Source organism: Salmo salar, chromosome 01 (assembly GCF_965601325.2).
Source record: "Salmo salar chromosome 01, fSalSal1, whole genome shotgun sequence".
Taxonomy (NCBI): domain Eukaryota; kingdom Metazoa; phylum Chordata; class Actinopteri; order Salmoniformes; family Salmonidae; genus Salmo; species Salmo salar.
The window spans coordinates 83,010,555-83,037,635 of NC_138291.1; the positions used below are offsets into that span (position 1 = coordinate 83,010,555).

At 40.2% G+C, this 27,081-nt stretch overlaps 1 protein-coding gene across 2 annotated transcripts; it reads left to right on the forward strand.

The window, feature by feature from the left end:
* The first annotated feature begins 570 nt into the window (after positions 1-570).
* Positions 571-26,328, forward strand: LOC106612128 (HLF transcription factor, PAR bZIP family member). 2 transcript variants are annotated; one of them, XM_014213032.3, is made up of 6 exons: positions 571-802; positions 2,826-2,880; positions 14,677-14,824; positions 17,304-17,537; positions 22,049-22,260; positions 26,016-26,328. In XM_014213032.3, exons 2-6 carry the CDS (start codon positions 2,839-2,841, stop codon positions 26,229-26,231), a joined length of 852 nt encoding a protein of 283 aa, XP_014068507.3. In that variant the 5' UTR covers positions 571-802; positions 2,826-2,838; the 3' UTR covers positions 26,232-26,328. The 2 variants fall into 2 exon arrangements, with proteins under 2 accessions (XP_014068507.3, XP_014068496.3); XM_014213021.3 differs by having other exon boundaries at positions 572-802; positions 17,304-17,663.
* The last annotated feature ends 753 nt before the right edge of the window (positions 26,329-27,081 follow it).

Here is a 27,081-nt window from a genome sequence, read left to right on the forward strand (position 1 = left end):
AGTTTGCCTTGACTGACAGCTCTTTGAAACACCTATGTCAAGAAACTTGGATGCAGTGGGCAGTGTTGCAATAACATAATCGCAAGCAAATTTGGTGATACACAAAGCAACTCAAATAATATCGAAGTCAAGGTTTTTTGTCTCCCATTTGACATGTCTCTTCTGATGTAGTTCACAGCAACACTGATGGATGTGTTGACATGACAACTGTGTCAGAGTTTTGAGCGACCCCCCCCCTTTTGTTCCATGCTGGCTGAAGACCTACCTAGCCAGTAACTAGCAGAAACCAGACACAGATTAAAGGGGAGACATACACTGAGTGTACAAAACATTAGGATCACCTGCTCTTTCCATGACAAATCAAGGATAGGATTTGCATAGGCTTTTAACCTCTTAAATCTAAAGACCCCATATTTGATTTTATTTTATTCAATTCCATCTGGTATTAGAACGGTAGCCCCTATCTGCAAAAGCAGGGTGTCTGTGGAAAGCTGTATCTTGGCTATTGATTGGTGCCTTCAACTCTTTCGTGTGACTTACTACCTTATATGGTCATACGAATGTATAAGGGCAGGCCGAGCCGATGACCTCATTTCAAGATGGCTGCTACCAACATTCCGGTTAGCGTTTTGAAGCATAAACAAAATAAACACGGAATACGTTGATATACACCGAAAGCCGGGACTCCCTGGATCATAAGGATATCTTATTTGTCTGCCTGTGACATACCGTTATTGATCACCAGCCCCGAGAGTCAAAATGTTTATTTTACACGTTTTCACCAAGCAGAACATCTTACAAGGTAAGCTTTGATTTATTTTGTGTTTGAGCTATAGCTACATGGAGGATATCAAATTAATCCTTAAGTAGGAACAAATCTAGCCTATTGACAATGTTGATGACAATCTGATGATGTATGACTTAATAACAACATCGAATGTCCACCGAGTGACTATATCTTTGCGCATCAAATATGATGTTGCCTGTTTACACGCTGTAGGCATCCATTACACAGGGGATTGGCTACTATGGCACCTTGACAGTCTTGTAACAAATGAGATAAGCTTTCCAGGGATATGCAGTTGACCTGGGTGGGACAATGCAAGGCCTAGAAACGTTTATGCGTAATGCGAACTATTGCAACCTGGCTCAGAGACTTGGAAACATCCTGTGACCACACCTGACACCACTTACTAAAACATCTGCCCATTTCTAGTTGTTAGGTCTATCAATCACATTCTTTTCTGATATTGTTCACATGTTGTGAAAGCCATCTGATTTTTTTCCAGCTCTCGTCATCAATAATTCCCTTATAGCTTGTCAATGAAAGATGACTTTCAAAATAAAAATAAAAAAAATAGTTATATTGTGTGTTCTTGTGAATTCTGAACTATGTAACTCCTATCTATCTTCTGATCATTTCCTCACAATCTCCCAGATGTCTTCTTTCCAAATATAGCAATGTTTTGCATGTCAGAATCATGTAATTACACATGAATAGCAGTTACTTTTGGGCATGTCTATTTAGGTGGAAATCTAAATTTTTCCATTACATTTAAGGGGTTAAGGTACTCATACACATCTGTAAACCTAGTTGAAGCTACAAAAAAAAAAAAAATGTTAAAAGTTAACATGAGATTACTATACAACAGAACAGATTAACAAAAATGACATTTACTCTCATGGGTGCTAGAGATTATTCCCAGCGGGTCAGATCAGAAGACTGGCGACGTAGTTTAGTAGGGGCATGGCATTCAGATAGATATTTTTAGCCGCCTATGAGAGTAAATGTCATTCCTGTTAATGTATTCTTTAGTTATCACATGGTATGTTTGAACATAGACATTTTGTAGTTTAAATGGAGCTTAGGCTTTTAGGGAACTCATACACTTCTCTATGTAAATCCCATTGTTGGGATACAAAAAGGTGATATACCTTATTATATGTAATAAATTATCTTAATATCATCAAATAATATTAAAAATATATATATATTTGCAGTATGTAAAATTAACATGATGAACAGAAATAACATTTACTCTCATGGGTGGCCAATAAGATCTAGCTGAAAGTCACGCCTGTAATAAGTCACCTAATTATTACTTTCAAAAATACCCAGCTGCTATGTCAACCCGGCATGAGATTAAAAAATGCCCAACAAATGTTCAAATTAACCCGTGTTTGGGGAATCACAACAACCCAACATGTTGGGTGATTCACACAATCCAACTGGCTGGGTCAAAATAACGCTACATTGTTCTGTCCACTATTTAACCAGTGCTGGGTTACCAAATGACCCAAATTGGACTGCAGTATCACAGGGAATAATATTACCCATTCTAGGAAAATGGTTTTCCTAGAAATGTACATCTAGTTACAGACTGTTACAGATGCACTGGAACAGAAACCACACCTGCACAGCAAGTTTCACTAAACTCTGACGAAGTTTGATGAACTGAAACTTTGCAAGTTAGCGGTGTGAAGGATTTTCATCTTCTGAAAAAAACAACAAGCTTAGAAATCCCCCAAAAGACCTTGATCACCATCATTGACTAGCTTTGACAAAGAACATACTGTATTTATAATAGGGGCGCAACTTTGGTTTTAGAAGTGGGGGGATTATTATTTATTTATTTATTTTTATCCAGTCGGACAAACACTCCAAACAGCCTACCCGACCGCTCGGAGGCGTCCGCATGGTCCTAAAGCACCCTGTAGCCTTCTTTTGTATCACATTCCAATGATAAATGCAATTTCAGAATGTCCCCAGTAAAGTTGCGCCCCTGATTTATAAACGTTCTCTCTCTCTCTCTCTCTCTTTCTAGGTATACTGTATGGATGGGAAAAGGCTTACACAGCAGGAGTCAAATACTTCATCAAGTAAGTCAATACAACTACAGGGATCATTTTCTAAACGCTCTAGGCTCATGTTCCTATTAACCCTCAAGCTACCGACGGGTCATTTTGACCCCAGAGGCATATTTCTGATCGTAGCCCAAAGATACTTTATTCAGTTTTTCCCATTTTTCATGATTTTGTCAATCAACTTGTTCTTAACAAATCTAAATAATTGTTTAGTGTTTCTGTATCAATATGTTATATAATATATCATATTTTAAAAAATTCAAGACCTTTGGGGTCATTTTGACCAAAAAAAAAAAACTCTGCCTATAGTACTTTGATAAATAAGACCTTTATTTGAATCTAGGTTTCTCTGGAGACATAATTACAAGTTATCCATACCACAATAGGGTGCAGGGGGACCTGTCTCAGTTATTTTGACCAAATAGGCAGATTATCTGCAGAGATATAGCTCCCCATGTGCTTGCCTAAGATTTTACATTCAATACCACGTATTGTATGACTGTGTTCGAAATTACTTTCGCTCAGATAGGCTCTGAATCTATAAAGAGGGCTGTATTGGTGTGTATTCTCAAAAAAGTAGTTATTCTAGGGCAAATCTAAAAAACTCTTAGTTTGAAAACAGGTTTCTCTGGAGTCACAATATCAAGTTGTACAGTACATATCATCAGACGGTGGCGGGGGACCTGTATTAATGATTTTGACCAGATAGACAGATCATCTGCAGAGATGGAGCACCTTATGTATTCACCTATGGTTATAACTGGGTCCAGAGAATAAAGGTGATTCTGATGATCATGTACAAAATGCAAAATAACCTTGCATTCTATTTCTTCATATTTTTGTTTGAAAGAATATGCAAATTAATGGTAATTTTGATAAAATAACAGTGTTTTGGTAATTTTTTTATTTACTTAAAATGAATCATGTTTAAGGATGTTTTGATAAGACATATATATTTTGCTATGATTGTTGCTTTTTCCAATAGTTCCTTATTGGGTCAAAATGACCCCAGTTGGTAATCAATGTATGTCAATTATGTTGGTAGCTTGAGGGTTAACAACAAAGAAACATACATCATCAAAGAATCCATTGAACCCCAGCTACAGAATCAATCAATGCCTATCAATGTTGTGACAAGGTTTCACAAAGTCACACCCCTTTTGTATTCCATTAATGGGAACTTCTATTATTACAGACAGAAGCATTCAACTGCTGCCGTAGAGCGGCAACTCCAGTAAACCATATAATATACTCACCCAAACATAGATCTGCTTTAATCTCAGTCTTACGCACACTCTTAGCCCTGCTGGCTGTGCATGAAAACATGCAGGGAATTGCGGTATGTGTCGTAATGTGCTTGATGACTAAATGAAAGACTAGGGAGTAATGTGGGTATCACAGGTAGTGACATGCCCTGGAGATTGGGTCGTTTCCTTAGTACACTATTGAACAGGGAAGTAGGGGTGCTGAGGGTACTGCAGCACCCCTTGAAAAATCAGAAGAAAAAAAACGATCCTTTTTTGGGGGTGGTTAAAAAATTTATTATTCACAAAAGTAGTCCTGTATTATATCTGTCTGCAGCGCCAGCGCGGGCAACACGATTACTTTACGCCGTTATGGGTAACACTGGATGCCAGTCTGTTTCCGCTTTAGTCTACTTGTTGTTGTCTTGCCTAACAGGGATATACAGTTGCTTTGTTGATTACAGGAACTGTCAGGTGCCCAGGCTTGTGAGCACCATTATTATGTCTAACCAACATTATTAATTAACATTGTCCAATGACACCTGTGTATTTTTACCATTGTTCAAGGACACCTGTGTATTTTTACCATTGTTCAATGACACCTATGCATTCTGTAATTCTGAATGTGTCCTTCTGTCTGTCCATGTCAAACAACCCGTACCTACAGTATCTAACCCACAACATTACACAGCCCACATGAGCAGTGCACACTGACACCCACTAAACTGATGTTATTTAGGGTTAGAAGGTTGTAGACGTTAAGCAGGTTGATCCCTTCAATAGAACAGGGCTCAGGGGTGATGACCTGAGAGTGATGTGTTGCTTAGTGCACTATTTTTGCCTTGTGCCAGTTATGTGGCGCAGACAACATCGTGGACCCATCCAATGACCTGCAGCCTGGCTATGAGGATGCCTGAGAGAAAAGGGGGGGGGGGGGGGCAGCCAAGGGACAGACAGCACAGCCACCCCCAACCCCAACCCCAACCCCAGCAAGATCAAGACTTAGATCTGGGACAGATTCAATATGGTATAACATTACAGAATCTTTATATAGACGTGTATTGCAATGCATAGACTAGATATCATGTGTGTCTTGGAGTTGGAGAATAGACAGGCCTGGCAGGCATCCCTGTACATTATATTTACATCTCAACGTTCTGTAGTTGCTCCTCCCCATGAGAAGAAAAGAACACACCTGAAGGGAATCCTACGAAGCAAGCTATATCTACTCCGGGTTGTTAACCAGCTTCAGTTAGCTTCACGTTACAGCTCAGGCTTCATCCGTACTACCACGGTGGATACAAGCATTTCGCTACACCCGCAATAACATCTGCTAAATATGTGTATGTGACCAATAAAATGTGATTTGATATTGCTCGTCCGCCTGCCGCTAGCTCTAGCAGGCTTGTAACTGCACATGCATGTCACACATGGCTAGTTGAATGCAGAACTCTTCATTGAGACAATGCTGAAACATCAATCCATGAACGAGTCAGTGCCACATTTGAATTTCTGCCGAAATCAAAATGAAAGAAAAGTTAGTGTGAAAATTCCGCAGGCTATGTTGGGAAATAGGCTTTTAAAAGTGCTGTCTTTATTTTATTATTTATCTTTAATGCCGACTCGGGTGTGCTTTTCAATGCACAACCACAAGCCCCTTTTCCCCTCTCCTATCAATAAAATCATTTTATTAGCTAAGTCATACAAAACTGTTACTGCGTGTGAAGTTTAAAATGCATTATGCCATTACTAAAAGTGTAATGTGATATATTTGAACATTACAATTTTTTTACACACATAAATATTTGATTAATAAAATATGTAATCAGTCATCTTCCTCAAATGAAGGGGATGATGTTGCAATCTTTGCAAGAGGGAGGGAATCTGATTTCATTGGTTCTCAACTCGCGGCTCAGTCATTTCATGCAGGGTAAGTGGAGTTAGCTGTGAGTTCTGAAGGATTCCTTGCCTTAGAAATTTACCTGGCTAAAAGGTGAACCACTTTTGTATGAACGGTTATCGCGAGTCGAACTCAGAGTTGACCAAAGTTACCTCGCTAACTCCTCAAATCTGTTTCGTAGTATACCCCTCAGGCAGCTGTGAAACACCTGTCATTCAGCCTGTCCTCCTGTACAAATGGAGACTCTGAAGAACCATAGAGGTGGATACAGAGACAACTAGCTGGAACCCTTTAGGTGCCCCAACAAACACCTTGTGTCCTTAAAATCATATAACTAGCTATTCATAGTGTTTCATTAAATGGCATTACATTAGCTGTTCTGGTGAATATGCGGTTGGAAACGTAATTTTTTTTACAGCGAAACTAGCCGTAAGTGAATTATGTTCAAATGAATTGCACAAGGCTAGCTTCCCGGTTCAATGGATTTGAATGATGACTTTTTATTATCTCACTCTGTGTTTTTTTATGGGGTTACTGGAATTGCCTCTCCTCCTTCCTCTCTATTATTTATGTTCTTCTTTCCTATTAACTCTTTTAGGAACAATGACTCTCTCTTCATCTCTTCATCTCTCCACCTCCACCATCCATCTTTTCAAAGAACTCAACAATGTCACAACCCTTTTTCATCCTTTGAAACCAGGTTCAGAATTAGTATTTTTGTTTTCCAAAGCAGAAAATGTTGGTCGGTGAAGTGACTTTATCTTTGCTGTCGTCTGGATATTTTCTTTTTCTTTCTGTTTGCTCCTTGAGCTGCACCTTTAAATGCCATTCCGAGAGGTCCACATTCCGAACTCAGAATTGTCTTCTGAGTCACAATAGACCAGAGTTTACTGTTGAAAGCTCAGCCTAACTCATGTTTTAATAAGAATTAAGGAACGAAAGCATATAATAGCAAGGGTAGTTATCAAACATCATCATATTTGCTGTTGTTAGTTAACCTGTTCTTTAACCAGTACTCACTAATTGAGCCCAGCATTGCTATCTTTATCCAGTTGCTCAAAATACTGCAATACCATGTCCATTCAGAGTCCTGTATTGCTTCCAACTCATTATGCAATCAATAAAACAGTATTTTAAAGATCTTTAAGGCTGTGTTTACACTGGCAGCCTAATTCTGATCTTTTGCCACTAATTGGTCTTTTGACCAATCAGATCAGATCTTTTGCCAATAATTAGGCAAAATATCATCATTGGGCTGCCTGTGTAAATGCAGCCTAATTTTTAGTTTTTATTTAACTTCGGCAAGTCAGTTAAGAACAAATTCTTATTTACATTGACGGCCTACCCCAGCCAAACCTTAACGATGCTGGGCCAATTGTGCGCCGCCCTATGGGACTCCCAATCACGGCTGGTTGTGATACAGCCTGGAATCAAACCAGGTTCTGTAGTGACGCCTCTAGCACTGAGATGCTGTGCCTTAAACCGCTGCGCCACTTGGGAGCCCCAAGTGTGTTGTGTTCATGTCTAACCAATCATTTCCAGTGTTCTGCATATCATTACTTGTCATTCTATGTGCTACCTGTGGCCTAAACATCTCTAACTTCATAGTAGATACAGATCTTTCCAATGATCATCCACATTTAACTGGGACTAAGGCAATTGTTGTTTGTTTGTTTTCTAGGTGAGTTTTGTAATTGAAGTTAATAAAATAAAACGAAGAATTACTCCTCGTCGCGGCTCTATGCAACACAGAACTTTGAATGAGTGAGAAAGAGAGAGAACGTGTGTGTGGGTGTGTGTGTGTGTGTGTGTGTGTGTGTGTGTGTGTGTGTGTGTGTGTGTGTGTGTGTGTGTGTGTGTGTGTGTGTGTGGTCTTGTTCTTTTATCCTTGTGGGGACCTAAAATCCCCCAAAGTCCCCACAAGGATAGTAAAAGAAGGGAAATTATCCCTTTCCCACGAGGACAAAGGCTATTTTAAACTTAGGGTTAGGGTTAGAATTAGGGTTAGGGCTAGAATTAGGGTAGGTGGTTAAGGTTTAGGGTTACGGGTTAAGATTATGTTTAGGGAAAATAGGAAATAAATGTTAGGTTCCCACGAGGATAGAAAAAACAAGTGTGTGTGTGTATAAGTGTGTGCTACTTGTGATCAGTCTTCCGACAGCGTCATAATTCTACAGTGAGAGTGTTCGGGCTACTGACTGACGACTGACTGACTGACGACTGACTGCTTTAGTTGGGAGGAGACACATCTGGTCTTGCTTTACTAGAGATTCCACTAAAACCCAGAGTCAGAGTTGCCTACCAAATGTCAACCTACGGGGCCTGGTCAGAATGTCACCTTACGGGGCCTGGTCAGAATGTCACCTTACCGGGCCTGGTCAGAATGTCACCTTACCGGGCCTGGTCAGAATGTCACCCTACGGGGCCTGGTCAGAATGTCACCCTACGGGGCCTGGTCAGAATGTCACCCTACGGGGCCTGGTCAGAATGTCACCTTACGGGGCCTGGTCAGAATGTCACCTTACGAGGCCTGGTCAGAATGTCACCCTACGGGGCCTGGTCAGAATGTCACCCTCCAGGGCCTGGTCAGAATGTCACCCTACGGGGCCTGGGCAGAAGTAGTGGACTATAAAGGAACCTGAGTGCCATTTGGGACACATTTCAAGCCAGAGTGCTGCTGTTTAAGCCTTTTGTTATATTACTGGCACAACATTTTCATTCTCTTGACAAAGTTGCTGTTATTAAAAAATGAAACATAAATAGCAGTGAATGAAGGCAGAGATCAATTCATTTCCTCAGAGACAGAGAAGGTAGGTAAAAATAACTTTAAAACTAAATTAATCTCGGCATCTCAGAACCAAATGTAGTTTGAGAGCTGGCCTTAAGCCAGCTATGTTTTATTGTCAAATAAAGAAGCCAAATCTGTGTCGAACCACAATCGGTGTTTTCAGTTAATTTCATTGCACAACAAAGGGTTATCAGATAGCCTAGAGCAGGGCTATTGAACTCTGACAAGGTCCGGAGACTGATGGTTTTCTGTTCTACCTGGTAATTAATTGCACCCATCTGGTGTCCCAGATCTAAATCAGTCCCTGATTAGCGGGGAACAATGACAAAATGCAGTGGGACTGGCGTCGATTCCAGAGATGAGTTTGAGGGGCCTAAAGTGTGTGTGTGCTGGGCAAAGCAGGATCAAGATCTTGGAGTACATAACAAACTGGCTGATTTAGGTCATTCTGTTTTATCATGCTAATCTTATTTTCAATCTGTTATTGGTACAGGCACAATATAGTGAAAACAAGACCGTTTTGACCTTAAGGATATATAGGACATTCCTAATAGATTGCACTTCTTGATTGATTAAAACAAAGTCATGTGAAAGGGCTCTCTCTCTGTCTGAAATTATTTCTAGTCTGCTTAAAAATTACATCTGACCAACTCTCTGAATTTGAGTGAGTGAGTGAGTGAGTGTGCTCAGGGGAATATTGTACTTGCAGTGAATCGCCCACTCACTGTTTCAAGTGTTCAGGGCAATGCAAAGATCTTTGTGAGGGGAAGGTGCTACAAAATGACCCCCCCACCCACACAATTTTTAAAAATTCAATTCCTTATAATATTTCAACTGCATCTGTAGTGAATACTTTTTTGGAACAGGCGATAGGCCTATAACGAACACTTGTCACACATTTTAAGCAAGAGTAGTGACAATGACTCGTTACAGAGAAATTTGATTGACATCACTGGCAAGATCTCAAGCACTGGTTGAACCCTATCTTTGCATGTGCCTGCAAGTGTTCCATTAGAGGACCATAGCTTGCACAATAAGAAAATGTGTAGTTGCTATGAACTGAAAATAAATACAGTATATATCAGGATTTGAAAAATATCTGCAGGTCAATTTGTTTTACTTTTAGCCTTATTTTAACTCTGTGTATATACTGTACAGTACCAGTCAAACATTTGGACACACCTACTCATTCAAGGGTTTTTCTTTATTTTTACTATTTTCTACATTATAGAATAATAGTGAAGACATTAAAACTATGAAATAACACACATGGAATCATGTAGTAACCAAAATAGATTTTAGATTCTTCAAAGTAGCCACCCTTTGCCTTGATGACAGCTTTTCACACACTTGGCATTCTCTCAACCAGCTTCATGAGGAATGTTTTTCCAACAGTCTTGAAGGAGTTCCCACATATACTGAGCACTTGTTGGCTGCTTTTCCTTCACTCTGCGGTCCAACTCATCCCAAACCATCTCAATTGGGTTGAGATCAGGTGATTGTGGAGGCCAGGTCATTTGATGCTGCACTTCATCACTCTCCTTCTTGGTCAAATAGCCCTTACACAGCCTGGAGGTGTGCTGGGTCACTGTCCTTTTGTAAAACAAATTATATTGCCACTAAGTGCAAACTGAAACACCGCCCCTCTGTCTTACTATATATACACTGAGTGTGCAAAACTCTTTCCATGACATAGACTGACCAGAAGAGAATCCAGGTGAAAGCTATGATCCCTTATTAATGTCACCTGTTAAATCCACTTCAATCAGTGTAGATGAAGGGGAGGAGACAGGTTAAAGAAGGATTTTTAAGGCTTGAGACAATTGAGACATGGATTGTGTATGTGTGCCATTCAGAGGGTGAATGTGCAAGATAAAAGATTTAAGTGCCTTTGAACGGGGTATGATTGTAGGTGCCAGGCGCACCGGCTTGAGTGTGTCAATAACTGCAAAGCTGCTGGGTTTTTCACGCTCAACAGTTTCCCGTGTGTATGAAGAATGGTCCACCACCCAAAGGACATCCAGCCAACTTGACACAACTGTGGGAAGCATTGGAATCAGCATGGGCCAGTATCTCTGTGGAACGCTTTCGACATCTTGTAGAGTCCATACCCCGACGAATTGAGGCTGTTCTGAGGGCAAAAGGGGTGCAACTCAATATTAGGAAGGTGTTCCTAATGTTTTGTACCCTCAGTGTACAGTATGTAGCCTATGTATCTGAAGCTGCCTGGCCAAAAGAAGTATGACATGCCATCATCTTTTTGGCCAGATAGCATGAGATACATGGGCTACACATACATGTCCTCTGCCTCAGCAACTATGGTATTATCAGTAGCACCTGTCTTTTTACAAAATAAATGTGTATTGTATTACCAGATTCATACATGGAAAAACAGATAGTCCAACATTTTATGAAAAGGAAGTATGTTTGGAAGTGTCTGTCCAATATCTAAGAGATATAAGAAAGCTCAGGAATTATTTATATTTTTTAATTATCGTGGAATTGCCTGTATACCTTTTTTTACCTGGAAATTCTCTATTCACTAACATTCATTTTCCGGGTTACCTTCAGAAGAGTCCCGTGACACGGAGAACACCATCGTGTTCTTGAGAGTCTCATATTTCCATTAAGGGGTCTTCATGAGAAGACCGATTTTTCAGGATGTCTCCTGGTCTGACAAATAACAAGGCCGACATTGGCAGCTGCGGTGGATTTAGAGTCATGCAAAAAATGTAGATCCATGCAAACAAACTGACATCTCTAGCTTAAAAGGGCAATCAGCAGTTGCTACATAAATTGTTGTTAATGATATGTACCCATTGATTCTTGAAGAATATAACTTATAAATGCCTTATGAGCTTAGTTCTCTCGTACCCCACAGTACCCAAAATATAAGCTTGTTTTACTCCAATGTTTGAAAACAAAGTCAATGTAAACAAACACTATATAGCCTCAACATGGTTAAAACTATAATGTTGATATCATGGATGGTTAGTCCTTGCATCCATAGCTTTGTCTATGAATTTCAGTGGTTATGTTTCTTCAGCCCCATCCCTCAGCTTTTTACTGAGCCAGGAGCGGGAAGCCCGCTTTGTTATTGTTTCTACTGCTGATTGCTGCTTTAAACGGACAGATTTTGATGGGGATCTTTGTAGTTATTTATTTATTATGCTTCGAGCGGAGCATGGGCCTCATGCAGAATTTTTTTATTTATTATTTGCATTATGTTCAGGACTGAGACAATTGCCTCTTCTGCCTAAGTGTAATTCCACCAGGAATAAGGATTGCTGTGATGCAGTAGGGTGTATTCATGGCTGGCAAGGGAAGCAAGATTTCCCACAAAAATGGGCCAATAAAAAGTAATTTATCTATCGTCTCTCCGTGTTTTATAATGTTCCTTCAATTCACAAGAGTCTGAATGTATTTCACTTGAGAAAGCATCCAAGCAAGCAAAACAGTGCCCGTAGCATTGATTGCAAGCGAAGCTTGCCAGCATTTGGCCTCCCTTGATAAAAAAGTATAAAATAATAGCCAATCAGACTTGAGCTGAACTTAGTGAGCTCAACTGTGAATGGTCCTGGCGCACCAAAAAAAAAGTATCATGGGAAGCCAGTTTGGATTTGGCTTCACTCCAATCATATCACATCATATCAAGAGCAATACGGATTTGACAGAAACAACTTGAATTGTTGCATCTCCTCTGGTGGATAGCTAGCTAGCTAAAATTGGCTCTTTCCTAAATTCCCATGGATGGAGATAGGGATTCAGAATTGTTGTTTTACTTCATTCTCCGTACTGGCCAATGATTATAACGCTGATTCTGATCTAACCATACATTCATACATTGTGCCCCTGGCCTGAGAGGATGGAAGTTCAATATGTAGCTAGATGTAGAAGGCTAATGTTAACTAGCCAACATTGCCCATGAAAGGAAGTTAGGCTAGCGAGCAAGATTTTTAGCCAGGTAGCCTAGGACAACAAAACATAAAAGCATGTAGTGTACAACAGATTCATAGATCGTTTTGTCAACATGGAAGAGAGGCGGATGTCATTTCTCTACAAGTAGGGTGTCAACATTTTTTTCTACTTGCACGAACACACACACAGACAGAAAAATCAGTACCATGAACAGCCACATCATATTTAGCTTACGTTGATTGGACTACATTGTTTTTTAAAATATATTTTAGTTGTCACTGTATTAGACTAGGCATAGGTGATTTGATGATGTTGAAATGGTGCTGGAATAATGGAAGCAGCTCCTGTTTTCTTTGCAATATCTGGTAACTCTCCGTGGTTCTAAATCAATAGGTGTTTAGTAGTCTGAAAATGTAGGAAACATTAACTTGCTTGACCATGATGTAGGTCATGTAACTGTTTGTTACATGCAATATGTTTTGTGGACTTCATGGGACAGTTGCTCTCCCCTTTTGTTTTGAAACAAAGGTGTGGTTGAATTCATTCTGACACTGTGTCTTCTAATTTTCTCAGCAATCCTTATTCAGTACTAGGCATATGAATTACCAGGTTATAGAGCAAACAAGCAATTATCACAAAACAGTTTGTAATATGGCTTTTTTCTGGCTTGGTTTCCTCAGTAATTTTACCCATGCACCACTACTGCTGTGATGTGATCAGTTGATCTGGTGTGGTTGAGGATTCTGGCAGCGGAAGGCAGCACTCAGGTTGAGGATCCTGCAGTTGTTCATTTGTAGGCCTAAACGACTTATTTCAAGGAGTACGGGCCCTTTTTTCTTCCCCAGTACAGAGTGAGATTGAGTTGTTTTTCTCCCCGGGCAAAGGCACATGAGGGGTTCAATGTGAGAACTGGCTAGGGAGGGGGTGAGCAGCGAGCGCAGGATATCTCGCTCTGCTATTGGACAAAAGTAGGTCAACCGCGCCCACGCACGTGACCAGTCATTCCACCCTGTTCTAGGGTGAACAGGGTTTGTTCCGTGCGTTCAAAGCGTGACCGACGAAAAAAGCGCTCTATAAAAAAAATTGCGCTCTCACAGTTCCTTGTTTGAAACATGAAAAAAGCGCTTTTAAATAGTCTCAATATGCATTTGTTATTGTATGTATGTGGGAACAAATGATAGCCTAATTTAAAGTGAATCTGTCATGTGTTTCACATATGAGGATGCGTTTCTCATAGAGAACAAGGGATTCAAAACTGATGGCACCTTGCACCTATTATGAAACAAGGGCCAATTTATGTCTACATAATGTTATAACAGTTTTTTTTTTTTGATTTTCTACACACAAACTCGGATATTATGCCAATAGGCCTATTACTCTCTGTGCGCATTCAGGTGATGAATAGCCCTGCGATGTCTGCTTCTTTGAACCCTGTTAAACATTGAGATAAATGATAGGCCATAGGGCATACGACTAGGTCTATTATAATATACTGTAGTAGCCTACATAGGTAACTTTCACGACAGACCGAATAAAGACCGGAATGAACTTCTGAGTGGCGTTTAATCACTTTTAGATACTGGCCTCATTCATTGTAATGATGAATTGGTCGGGAAACACACACACACACACACACACACACACGCGAGAAAAGAGGGGCGGTATCTCTCAGGGTTTGACGTCACACACCTCGGTTCTCACATATGGTATGAATGGAATGGGTGAACGCTATCTGTCTTCTGCTGCAGACGACAGCCGATATTGGAATAGCCGGTGGCACTGGAACCAGCTTTGCACGCAATCTGCCCACTGAGTTAATTTTTCTCTCCGGTTAGGCTAATTGAACAGGTTAAGTCGACCTATTCTTGTGATTTAGATTGATTTGTTTTGTTTAATATTTTGTATTAGCCTATCTGCATAATAATACCCCAGGAACAGGTTTAGTGCATTTTTTTTTACAGCTAAAGGAAGAAGTGATGGATAAAATAATGTCCAGACACCTCACGGTGAATCCAAGTTTTCTACCTGCGTCGAATCACTGCGTACTGAAGTCTCTGTTGGAGAACCCCATGAAACTACCCTTCCTCAAACATGAACACCAAAATGAAGGTAAGAAATAAGTATTTTTTATTATTATATTATTTTCCAAGTCTATAGAACAACTTATCTTAAATTGAAATTATTCTAATTTGTATAGAAATATACTTTTCTTTTAAATTCCATTGTTTATTTATGTATTATTGTGTTGTTTATTTATAGGATAAGCTACTTGTATCTACACTGTAACAGAACACTGTAAATTATACGGTAATTTGGGGTATTATCAACAGTAAAATGCTCAAACTTTTTACTGCAGCATACTGTAAATGATGGTTCATTGTGAGAACATTTTGTGGCCTGGGCAAAGAATTGCTGTATTTCGAATGGTACTGTAATTCCACCACACAGAATACAGAACAGTATTTTTGGAGTGCCAAAAACCTGTTAACTACTATTGGGTGTATGGTGTTGTTGTTTCTTGCTCATTAACATATTTTGAGGCATGCCTTGTAAGAGGCCATATCTGTTGCACCTGTGTGTGAGAATGCTGTACAATTTTAACTCCTATTTAAAAAAAAAACGAAAAAAAATATTCACCTTCATTTAACCAGGTAGGGTAGTTGAGAACAAGTTCTCATTTACAACTGCGACCTGGCCAAGATAAAGCAAAGCAGTGCGACACAAACAACAACACAGAGTTACACATTGGAATAAACAAACATACAATCAATAAAACATTTTTTTAAAGTCTATATACAGTGTGTGCAAATGAGGTAGGATAAGAGAGGTAAGGCAATAAATAGGCCATAGTGGTGAAATAATTACAATATAGCAATTAAACACTGAAGTGATAGATGTGCAGAAGATGAGTGTGCAATGTGGTTATAGTGCCCTGTACATTTGTCTAGGAGACAGATTGGAGTGGCATATAGTTTTAACCCTAAAATGGTTGAGCATTTTGCTATGTCCTTTTGGTCTGTTTTGCCCTTTAGTCACTGCCAGTTTGGAAGCCTTTAAGGTCTCTAGAAGTACAAATGATATAAACACCAAATATTCATTAATATACCTACTGTAATGTGTAAATACTTTACCTAGCAGTCAACCTGCTTGCACCTATCCCATGTAATTGCAATAAAATACTGTGAAATACAAACAATCCCTCCCCTCAATGAATGTAATTCATTCATCCATTTATGAATTCCGATTACGGTAGCATTGACCTTTTTATAGTATAATACAGCCTATTTTACAGTATTGTACTGTATGTCATTACACAGTACTTGCTTTGATACCGCATTTCTAGAATTTCGCTACACATCTGTTAAACATGTATGTGACGAATACAATCTGATTTATTTATATTACAGTAGGTGTACTGTAATATGAAATACATAATTTTACTTGCTACGAGCTGCCTGTAAGCTACTGGCAAATTCACACAGTAACCCCTTTACAGTGTTTGACCTGTTTTGGCTCCAGGTAAATAGCCCAAAGAATGCATTTAAAATATACTTTAAAGGTCCTTCAAACTCAACTCTGGACCTCAAAGCCAGTTCCACTGCCTTTTTTCATTGTTCCCCTCTAATCAGGGACTGATGAATGATCAGGTAGAACAGAAAAGCAGCAGGCTCCGGACCTCATAGGGTAAGAGTTGAATACCCTGGCCTAGGCTATACATTGATTTTAGAAATGTTTGATCAAATTGATAATGATTTACTTCATTGTCCTTACCTGGTCAAATAAAGGCGTATGGATGAGTTCATAAAACGTCAGTATATACTTGGAATCATTTTCTGAGGAATTCCAAGGTGTTTGCGTATGTGTGTGCATATCTGTATTTGGCCAAACCATCCCCACCAGTACAGTAGCTATGTTTTCAGATATTAGTCAGCAGACAAACACTTGACAAGTTCATTAGCTAGCAATTAACTATCCCTTCACTTTATTACTCCTAAATGAATGTATTTATTCATATCGCTAACACAGTGGCTGTCAGTGATGTATGTTGGTACAATGGATTCATTGATTGCAAGCATGATACTTTGGGTGATAGATATTGTTATGAAGTAACATTATTAAAGCAGGTACAGGGATTCACTTCCAGATACTAGCTTTTTTGCTCCTCAAAAACAGTTATCCAAACCAGCTAACCCTGAAAATGAGCTGGTGGATACCATAGAGCCCTCAAAAACTCAACTCTGGACTCCAAAGCCAGTTCCACTGCCTTTCAGCTTTTTTTTCATTGTTCCCCTCTAATCAGGGACTGATTTAGACCTGGGACACCAGGTGTGTGCAATTAATTATCAGGTAGAACAGAAAACCAGAAGGTTCCAGACCTCATAAGGTAAGAAGAGTTGAATACCCCTGCCATAGAGGATACTTTATTCTCCCAAATTACAGATACAATAAACTGAAATAAATATGCTGCATATTCAATATCATAATACAAGCCTTGTGATAGAGCAGCATTGTTAAATATATATATATATATATATATATATATATAATGTCATGGTACTAACAGTGGACCCCCCAATGTTCTCTCTAGGGTTTGAGAAGGAGCGAGAGAAGGAGAAGAATTTGGATGAGGAGAGGAGTGCCCCACAGTCAGCCTTCCTTGGCCCCACGCTGTGGAACAAGACTCTCCCCTACGATGATGACAACTTCCAGCTGGAGTACATGGATCTGGACGAGTTCCTGTCGGAAAATGGCATTCCGTCTGATCTCGCCACCGCCGTCCACCGCGACCAGCACCAATCACAGTCCCAGCACCAGACGTCAAGTAGGTCACAAGCCCCGCCCACACCGTCGCCCTCGGTGATTGACCTTAGCAACCATGCCAGTGCATCGACGTTGGTACACACAAGCATGGGCGCACAGAACTGTCTCCGTAGTCTCACCAGAACAGGTGTGTAAAACACACACACGCACACCTCTCATACATACCAAAACACACAGGGAAACAAGGAGGAGCGGGGGCAAGAATGTGCACACCTACAGTACACCATCAAATTCATCCTTTCCCTGCCTTTTGTCACTAGGGAAAATATTCCCCCTAGGCACTGCTCTCAGATCCTACTAATCTCAATCATATGAAGTGAAAATACAATACACCTGCTAGTCACCATGTTTATTAGTAAGGTTTTAGATGTACACTATTTTTACATTTTAGTAGATGCTCTTATCCAGAGCAACTTAGTAGTGAGTGGATACATTTTCATGTTCACACTGGGAATCGAACCCGCAACCCTGGTGTTGAAAGTACTGTGCTCTACCAGCTGAGTCACAGAGGGCCACTTTTATGAGAGTTGCGATTGCAATTAATAAGGTTTAGAACTGTCATCTCGAGGGGTCCAGCAGCATATTTTATTGTCACCTCGTAATCGATGAGTAAATCAATAGATGCAGTGTAGAGCTGTCTGTTCATTTCACACTTGGCCTTGGGTTGGGATGAGCCAACCAAGGCATTCTGAGGGTGTCAGAATACAGTACAAATTATGTCAACATAAAAATAGACGAGAAGGAAAAAGATGAATCATGTATCCGTCACAGTCCTTAGTGTCTGTGCCCCCATTAAAATGCAGGCCCAGTAAGAATAGAGTGTAGGACTGCTTTATTAGGTTTCTTAGAAGAGGCCACAAACCCAGAATGGAAAAGGTGTGAAATTCAACAGATGGTGTGACCCGTAAGTGTGTTGCACACAGAATGCAGACACACAGCTTCAGGCTGCCTGTACTTGGGCTTGTCTCTGCGTAATATCAGTGTTTTAGGTATATACTGTGCTGCACTTACCTGGACTGGGACATGATCAGAAGTAGGATCAGGGGTACCTCACGTGAACCCAGCTAACACACATTGTAGAATCTAATGCAGTGGTTCCCTACTCCAGTCCTCCAGTTCCCCCAACAGCATACATTTCGGTTGTAGCCCCAGACAAACAAACCTGATTCAACTCATTGAGGGCCTGATGATCAGTTGACAAGTTCAATCAGGTGTGCTTGTCTGGGGCTACAATACAAATGTGTACTGTTGGGGGTACTCGAGGACCAGGGCTACAATACAAATGTGTACTGTTGGGGGTACTCGAGGACCAGGGCTACAATACAAATGTGTACTGTTGGGGGTACTCGAGGACCAGAGTTACAATACAAATGCGTACTGTTGGGGGTACTCGAGGACCAGAGTTACAATACAAATGTGTACTGTTGGGGGTACTCGAGGACCAGAGTTACAATACAAATGTGTACTGTTGGGGGTACTCGAGGACCAGAGTTACAATACAAATGTGTACTGTTGGGGGTACTCGAGGACCAGAGTTACAATACAAATGTGTACTGTTGGGGGTACTCGAGGACCAGAGTTACAATACAAATGTGTACTGTTGGGGGTACTCGAGGACCAGAGTTACAATACAAATGTGTACTGTTGGGGGTACTCGAGGACCAGAGTTACAATACAAATGTGTACTGTTGGGGGTACTCGAGGACCAGGGCTACAATACAAATGTGTACTGTTGGGGGTACTCTAGGACCAGGGTTACAATACAAATGTGTACTGTTGGGGGTACTCGAGGACCAGGGCTACAATACAAATGTGTACTGTTGGGGGTACTCGAGGACCAGGGCTACAATACAAATGTGTACTGTTGGGGGTACTCGAGGACCAGGGCTACAATACAAATGTGTACTGTTGGGGGTACTCGAGGACCAGAGTTACAATACAAATGTGTACTGTTGGGGGTACTCGAGGACCAGAGTTACAATACAAATGTGTACTGTTGGGGGTACTCGAGGACCAGAGTTACAATACAAATGTGTACTGTTGGGGGTACTCGAGGACCAGAGTTACAATACAAATGTGTACTGTTGGGGGTACTCGAGGACCAGAGTTACAATACAAATGTGTACTGTTGGGGGTACTCGAGGACCAGAGTTACAATACAAATGTGTACTGTTGGGGGTACTCGAGGACCAGGGCTACAATACAAATGTGTACTGTTGGGGGTACTCGAGGACCAGAGTTACAATACAAATGTGTACTGTTGGGGGTACTCGAGGACCGGAGTTTAGAACCACTGATTTAACCTATACGACATATGGACCAACAATAACCAACCACACCCAAAACACACAATGTAAACAGCATGTAGGCCAGTCAGACTACTCTCTTCCAACCCCTACCACTACAGCGGGAAGATGTTTGGGGGTGGGGGTTTGAAATCAGATACAATTCTGATTCCCGGCCATGCGACTTGTGTCTGAGCGGTCAAATCTGATTTATTTGACTTCGAATGGTTTTTAGATTGTTATTTAGCATATCTTGTTGCTTGCTAGCTACTCTGACAGTTTGACAAGAACATGTGGTAGCTAACTAGTGTGTTAATTGTTTACAAACAAATGAGTGAATGTGCTAGAAAGCTCAACAGCCACCTAGATAGATAGTTGACTGCTGTGGCTAGCCAAAAATTACTTGTTTTAAAAGTTGGATTATCTTATCCTTCAAGGCTTTAAAAGTGTTCTTACACTATGATTTTGAACATTCAAAGCAGACATTGTTGTCACCTTCAGCAGCACCACCAATCAGCCTACACCACTACGCACACACCCGACATTACTATGACAACAAGTGTAGCCATGTCAGCAAATGCCTGCTGTCTGAACACACACAGATCCGATTTGGTCACTTGTAACTGACTGTTTGGACAGTCAGTATTCCAACACAGATTTGAAAAACAAAACTGATTTCAGCATTAAGGCCTGCAGTTTGAACAAGGCTTAATTAACTTGATTAATTAGTGCAATGTTCTGTTTGTAAGTCACTCATTTGAAGTACTTTTCTTCTGAAGGGCAGGTGTTATACCACATCTATATGGCTGCGTTTACACAGGCAGCCCACTTTTGATATTTTGCCCAATTATTGGGTAAAGACCTGACCTGATCTGACCAATTAGTGAAAAAAGATCAGAATCGTCCTGATTTCAGTATGATCCTCAGGTAAGATATTTTTACTCTGAAGTGTTTGTTTTGCACATTACCTTCCATTGCCATGACAACCACCCTAGAATTTTAAAGGACAATGACAGGAAATGAGCATTGCATCTGTATGCTACTTCAGAGGCTACATCAGTGTGAATGCACAAATCTGATATTGGTCACATGTAACACTGAGTGTTGACAGTCAGAAAAAAATATTTGATATGAAGAAAAACCTCAATTGGGTTCTTAGGGTAGCTGTGTAAACAATTTCTTAAAATGTTGGGGTATTTGTCATGGTCACAGCAGGTCATGTGCACATTTTTTTTACTTCAGAGCAAAGAAATTTGATCTGAGCGTCTAGAGAGAGGTCACATGGAGGATCAGGTTTGTATGAGTATTCAGATCCACATATGGAGGTGGTATAAATCATAAGTAATAAGATCTGATTCCATGTTTTTTTTGTTTTTTTATATCAGGTATGCAAATAAAAGATCTGAATTGGGCTACGTGTGTAAACACAGCTTAAGACACTTTTCTGAGAAACAGATTGCCTTCTCTTGATTGAGGTGAAATCTTCACCTGGAGGTCAAATCTCTCTCAGTGCATCCCTTTAGCTAATTAGTGTAATGTTCTGTTCCTTAGTCACTCGTTTCAGGCACTTCTGATTAGCAGGTGCTTTACTCACTTCTAAGAAGCATATGTTGTCTTCTCTTGATTGAAGTACATCCCTGTGTAGCTGTGCTGAGCTAGGTATAGATCTATCTATACTGTAAATCTCAGACCGAATCAGTGTGATTAATCTCATCCACCAGCCGACTCTCTCTGGTAGCAGTTGAGCCTGAGGTAGAGGTTATACATGCATAATGTTTGTGTAAGAGACAAGTGGATAGAGATTTATAATATGAGCCCTGTCCACATACCCATTTTATAACCGATGTCCAGTAGTTGGTTCAGAGTTTATTTTGGATGGGAATTGGAGGGGGAAGAGGGGAACTGTAGGTACTCACACTTGTATGTTTCACACAATGGCACATTTTGGTGTAGGTTGTGTTAGCTTTGTGTCTTGTGCCCCATGGTGGCCACTGTTTGTCACTACTACTTGATACATTATAATAACTGTACAATTGTTTGTGGTGCTGGGAATAAAAACGCATTACTTTCAATTTGTCACTTTTATCATGAATGTCTTGAAAATAGTGCACCGACACACCAAACCAAAAAGTATGCAGAGGTAATTTCTATAATTCTATCAAATACATTTCTCTAGCCTATTTCCATGTCTCTAACATCCTGTTGTTGTCTTCCTCCCCCTCTCCAGCCCTGCCATCCAGAAACACTCCCAGCCCCATCGACCCAGAGTCCATCCAGGTGCCGATGAGTTATGAGCCCGACCCTGCTGACCTGGCTCTGTCCAGTGTACCGGGACAGGAGATGTTCGACCCCCGCAAATGCAAGTTTGCCCCCGAGGAGCTCAAACCACAGCCCATGTTCAAGAAGGCCCGCAAGGTGTTATTCCCTGATGACATGAAGGTGTGTGTGTCATCTAATCTATCAGATGACTTAGCGCTGTGTTATCCCTATTATGTAGCAGGTAGATTTGGTCATAACGCTGACTCATCTATTATTTATAGATAATAATCACAGTGAATGAATGGCATGTAGACAGAGAGCCATTAACACTGATTATAGTCTGGTTTCACCACAACACTAAAGCCATATAAAAACAAGGTGTGTGAGTGTGAGAGACTTAGGGGATTTGCCTTTTTAAGTTTGTTCACATAAAGGTGGATCCATGCATGGTTTTAGTACATTAATGAATTGACTGAAAGTTGATTGTGCAGCCATACAAAGGTTATGGGAAAACTCCACTAGCTGCCAGAGAGAGAGAGGAGGGGTCATTTTCTAATGGGAGAGGTCTGTCTCTGACAGTTAGCAAATGGATGTGTTTAATTTCACAGAGTGAACGTACTGTATCTTTGGAGCGCCAAAGACCTTTTGACCAATAGTGGGTGCATGGTATTGTTGTTTCTGGCTCATTAACATATTTTGAGGTGTGCCTTGTAAGAGGCTATAATTGTTGCACCCGTGAGTGAGAATGCTGTACCAATTTAGCACACATGTTGTTATAATGCTCCCTCTATTGAAAATGTATAGATGACAGATTAGAGTGGCAGTAAGTATTAAACCTTAAATTGTTCAGCATTTTGCTGAACAGCATTTTGCTGCCAGTTTGGAAGCCTTTGTTAAGGCCCCTAGAAGGTCAAGTGATATAACACAAAATATTCAGTAATATTCTGTAATGTGTAAACACTTTATCAAGCAGCCAGCCTGCTTGCACCAATCCCTTGTAATTATAGTAAAATATTGTAAAATACAAACCCCTCCCCTCAATGAATTTAATTCATTCATCCATTCATAATTTATTCTGATTACAGTGGCATTTTTCTTTTTTTACAGTATAATACAGCCAACTTTATGGTATTGTACTGTGATACTATATTTATATTACAGTAGGTGTACTATAATATGAAATACATCATTTTACTTGCTACGAGCTGCCTGTAAGCTACTGCGAAATGTAAACCCTTTACAGTGTTTGACCTGTTTTGGCTCCAGGTAAATAGCCCAAAGAATGCATTTAAAATATACTTTAAAGGCCCCTCAAACTCAACTCTGGACCTCAAAGCCAGTTCCACTGCATTTTTTCATTGTTACATTTTACGGTATTGTACTGTGTGTCATTGCCCAGTACTTGCTTTGATATCATATTTTTATTAGAGCATTTTACTCACCAGGAACTGCCTGTAAGATAATGCCAAATTCATGGCAACCCCTTTACAGTGTTGCTTAGGCAACTGTTTTGGTACACAGCAACAAGCCAATGAAAAGTTGGCTAAAGCTACCAATCCAGTTAACCCGCTTATATGAAATATGTGAGTTTTTTTAAATTATAATATTGGTCGTCTGGGGCCTTGTGTATAACCGTTGCGTACATTTCACACTAAATATCTGCCTGTGCCATTTCTAAAAAGACTGCACACGTACACAAATATTGAGATTTATAAACTTAGCACATACCGTACATACACGTTACCCATTAAAAATCAGACCGGTGCTGAAACTATGCACGCGTGAATGAGCATTAAAACTCCATCTTTTATGGTGACAGTAATGCCCTTATTTACTGTATCCTTTGGAATTATTGGAATTAGGCCAAGTTAGTTTCTAAAGGAAATAGCAATGGTAAACTTGATCAAATGTCTCTGGAGGTGTTGGTAGAATGTTTTAAACTTTTACAGTAACATTTGCTGTATCTGACAGTTTCTGAAAGAGAAAAACAATTGGAAATTGCTGTGGAACTGTAAACAGATCATTTGAAATCAGTAATGTTTTGCGTTAACTTTTTCCCAAACCTAAATATACTGCGCTGGCTGCAAATTTTTATAACTTTTCTAGTATGTCACCTCGAAAAGAAAAAAAAAACCTACTGTGGTAGCCTACACACTTCAAAGCAAAATATCAACAGTCTGTTAAATTCTACTGTATATTATCAACTGCGCTCCCTTTTGGATGCATAGAGCAAAATACTTGAAATTATAGTGTAATAGGTCAAATGAAATGAGAGATGCCATGGTCATTTGTTGTAGGTTAAAGCTTCTTCAAGAATATGAACCCATCATGGCCAGAAAATGTGGTGAGGAATTTATTCTATTTACTATGTTTAAGTGGGTCCAATTAAATGAGAGATGGGACGTTCTAGGCCTATAAGCTACTTGGCAAGTATGAAACCATCATAGTCAGAAAAGGTGAGGAATTTATTCTGCAATGATCATAGAAAGGAAATACAGTGCATTGGGAAAGTATTCAGACCCCTTGACATTTCCCACATTTTGTTACGTTACAGCCTTATTATAAAATGGATTCAATAGTTATTTTTCCCTCATCAATCTACACACAATGCAAATGTATAAAAAAATGAAGATCCTTCTTGGTCACCTCCCTGACCAAGGCCCTTCTTCCCCGATTGCACAGTTTGGCCGAGCGGCCAGCTCAAGAAGTGTTGGTGCTTACAAACTTCTTCCATTTAAGAATGATGGAGGCCACTGTGTTCTTGGGGACCTTCAATGCTGCAGAAATGCTTTGGTACCCTTCCCCAGATCTTTGCCTCGACACAATCCTGTCTCGGAGCTGTACGGACAATTCCTTCGATCTCATGGCTTAGTCTTTGCTCTGACATGAACTGCCAACTGTGGGACCTTATATAGCCAGGTTCTGTGCCTTTCCAAATCATGTCCAATCAATTGAATTTACCACAGATGTACACCAATCAAGTTGTAGAAACATCTCAAGGATGATCAATGGCAACTGGATGCACCTGAGCAAAATGGCGAGTCTCATAGCAGTCTGAATACTTATGTAAATAACGTATTTCTGTTTTTTATTTTTAATACATTTGCAAAATGTATTAAAAATGCTTTGTCATTATGGGGTATTGTGTGTAGATTAATGGGAAACCTTTTTTTTAATCAATTTTATAATTAGGCTGTAATGTAACAAAATGTTGAAAAAGTGAAGGGGTCTGAATACTTTCCAAATGTACTATAGATGCCTGTTTCTAACTATTTTAGAATGCAAAGATGCAAAAAATGTATCTTCACTGTTCTCACTAGCAGTAAATTATTGAATCTTGTTATTATATTTTAGTTATAAATAAGCGTGTCATCATATCCCACATTTGCACAAAATACCAGGCTTCTTGCCTGCTTGAAATGCAATACTTTAACCACTAAAAACTGTGCATATTCTAAAGTTTGCGGGAAGCTAAGCACATTCTCACTTCAAGTTCAGTTTGTATAAATGCCAACTTTTGTGTGAAAACTGGTACACTAATGTTTTGGGGTATATTTTGTACATACGCAACATTTATAAATGAGGTCTCAGGAGTTTATAATGAACTGTGCCACCTAGCACGGAAGTCCGTTCGATATCTAGTTTTGATTTACATTTGGTTGAGTTGTCAACAAATTCCCATTAAACGTAAAATCAACAAAACTATTCACCGTCATTGGATTTAGGTTAAAAGTTGGGTGAAAAAAGACGAAATGCCCTTAAGTTGATGACTTTTTGCAAATCCAATTAGTTTTCCATATTGATTCAACTTCATCACATAGACTTTTTGGGTTGAAATTACATGGAAACAACATTGATTCAATCAGTTTTTGCCCAGTGGGACATTTCCCCTCTTTTTTAACTCCCCGCTCTCTTGCCTTGCACCTCTCGAGCAGGTTGACAGGTATTGGGTGAGGCGTAAGAAGAACAACGTGGCTGCCAAGAGGTCACGGGACGCCCGTCGGCTCAAAGAGAACCAGATCGCCATCCGAGCGGGTTTCCTGGAGAAAGAGAATTCAGCGCTGAGGATGGAGGTGGGCGACCTGAGGAGAGAGCTGGGGCGCACCAAAAACATAGTGGTCAAGTACCAGGCCACACACGGACCTCTGTAATGGGACTGAGACAGAATACACTCACACACAGATGGCGACTACACACACACACACACACACACACACACACACACACACACACACACACACACACACACCACACACACACACACACACACACACACACACACACACACACACACACACACACACACAAAGAAAAACACAAACACACACACACAAATATGAGGCTGAGCTTACAGCTGTCTGAGACAACCACCCAATCAATCCCCCCATTTATCTCACCCATGTCTGTCTCTGATTGGCACTTTAGAGTGAAAGGGGATAACGTTGTGTAAAATATGAGTATGAAACGGAATGTGTTTCCTTTATTTCTGGGCTATGTGTGTTTTCATTTTATTATTTTCTTTCTTATATATCTATCCACACATAGCTAATGTATTTTATGTGTTATTTTCCTTACACGGTGGTTTGTACATATTGTCCACGGCGTTTACTGTGGCATTTCATTTTTTAATGAATATGTATGTTGAATGTTATGTTACCTACCCTCCTCCAACTCCCTCTTGATCCATAACATCTGTTATCGTCTGTTGATGATCTTGTGTCTGTGGTTGCCATGGTTTTCTATGGTTTCCATACTGTAAATGTAGGTTATGTCAGCTGAGATGTCTCCGTTGACGTTACCTGTCCTAATTCATCCAGCTTTCTTTTTAATCCACACCCCCCCCCCCTTTCTTATGCTGTCAGAGATAAGCTGTTTGTGGTGTAGAATCTTGATGTGAAGAATCACTGCACTGCTCACACTTTGAAACCTCTCTAATGCCTACATACAGCAAGCCTGGGTACCCAACTGTTTCTGCAGTAAGTAACGCTACATCGTTGCCTG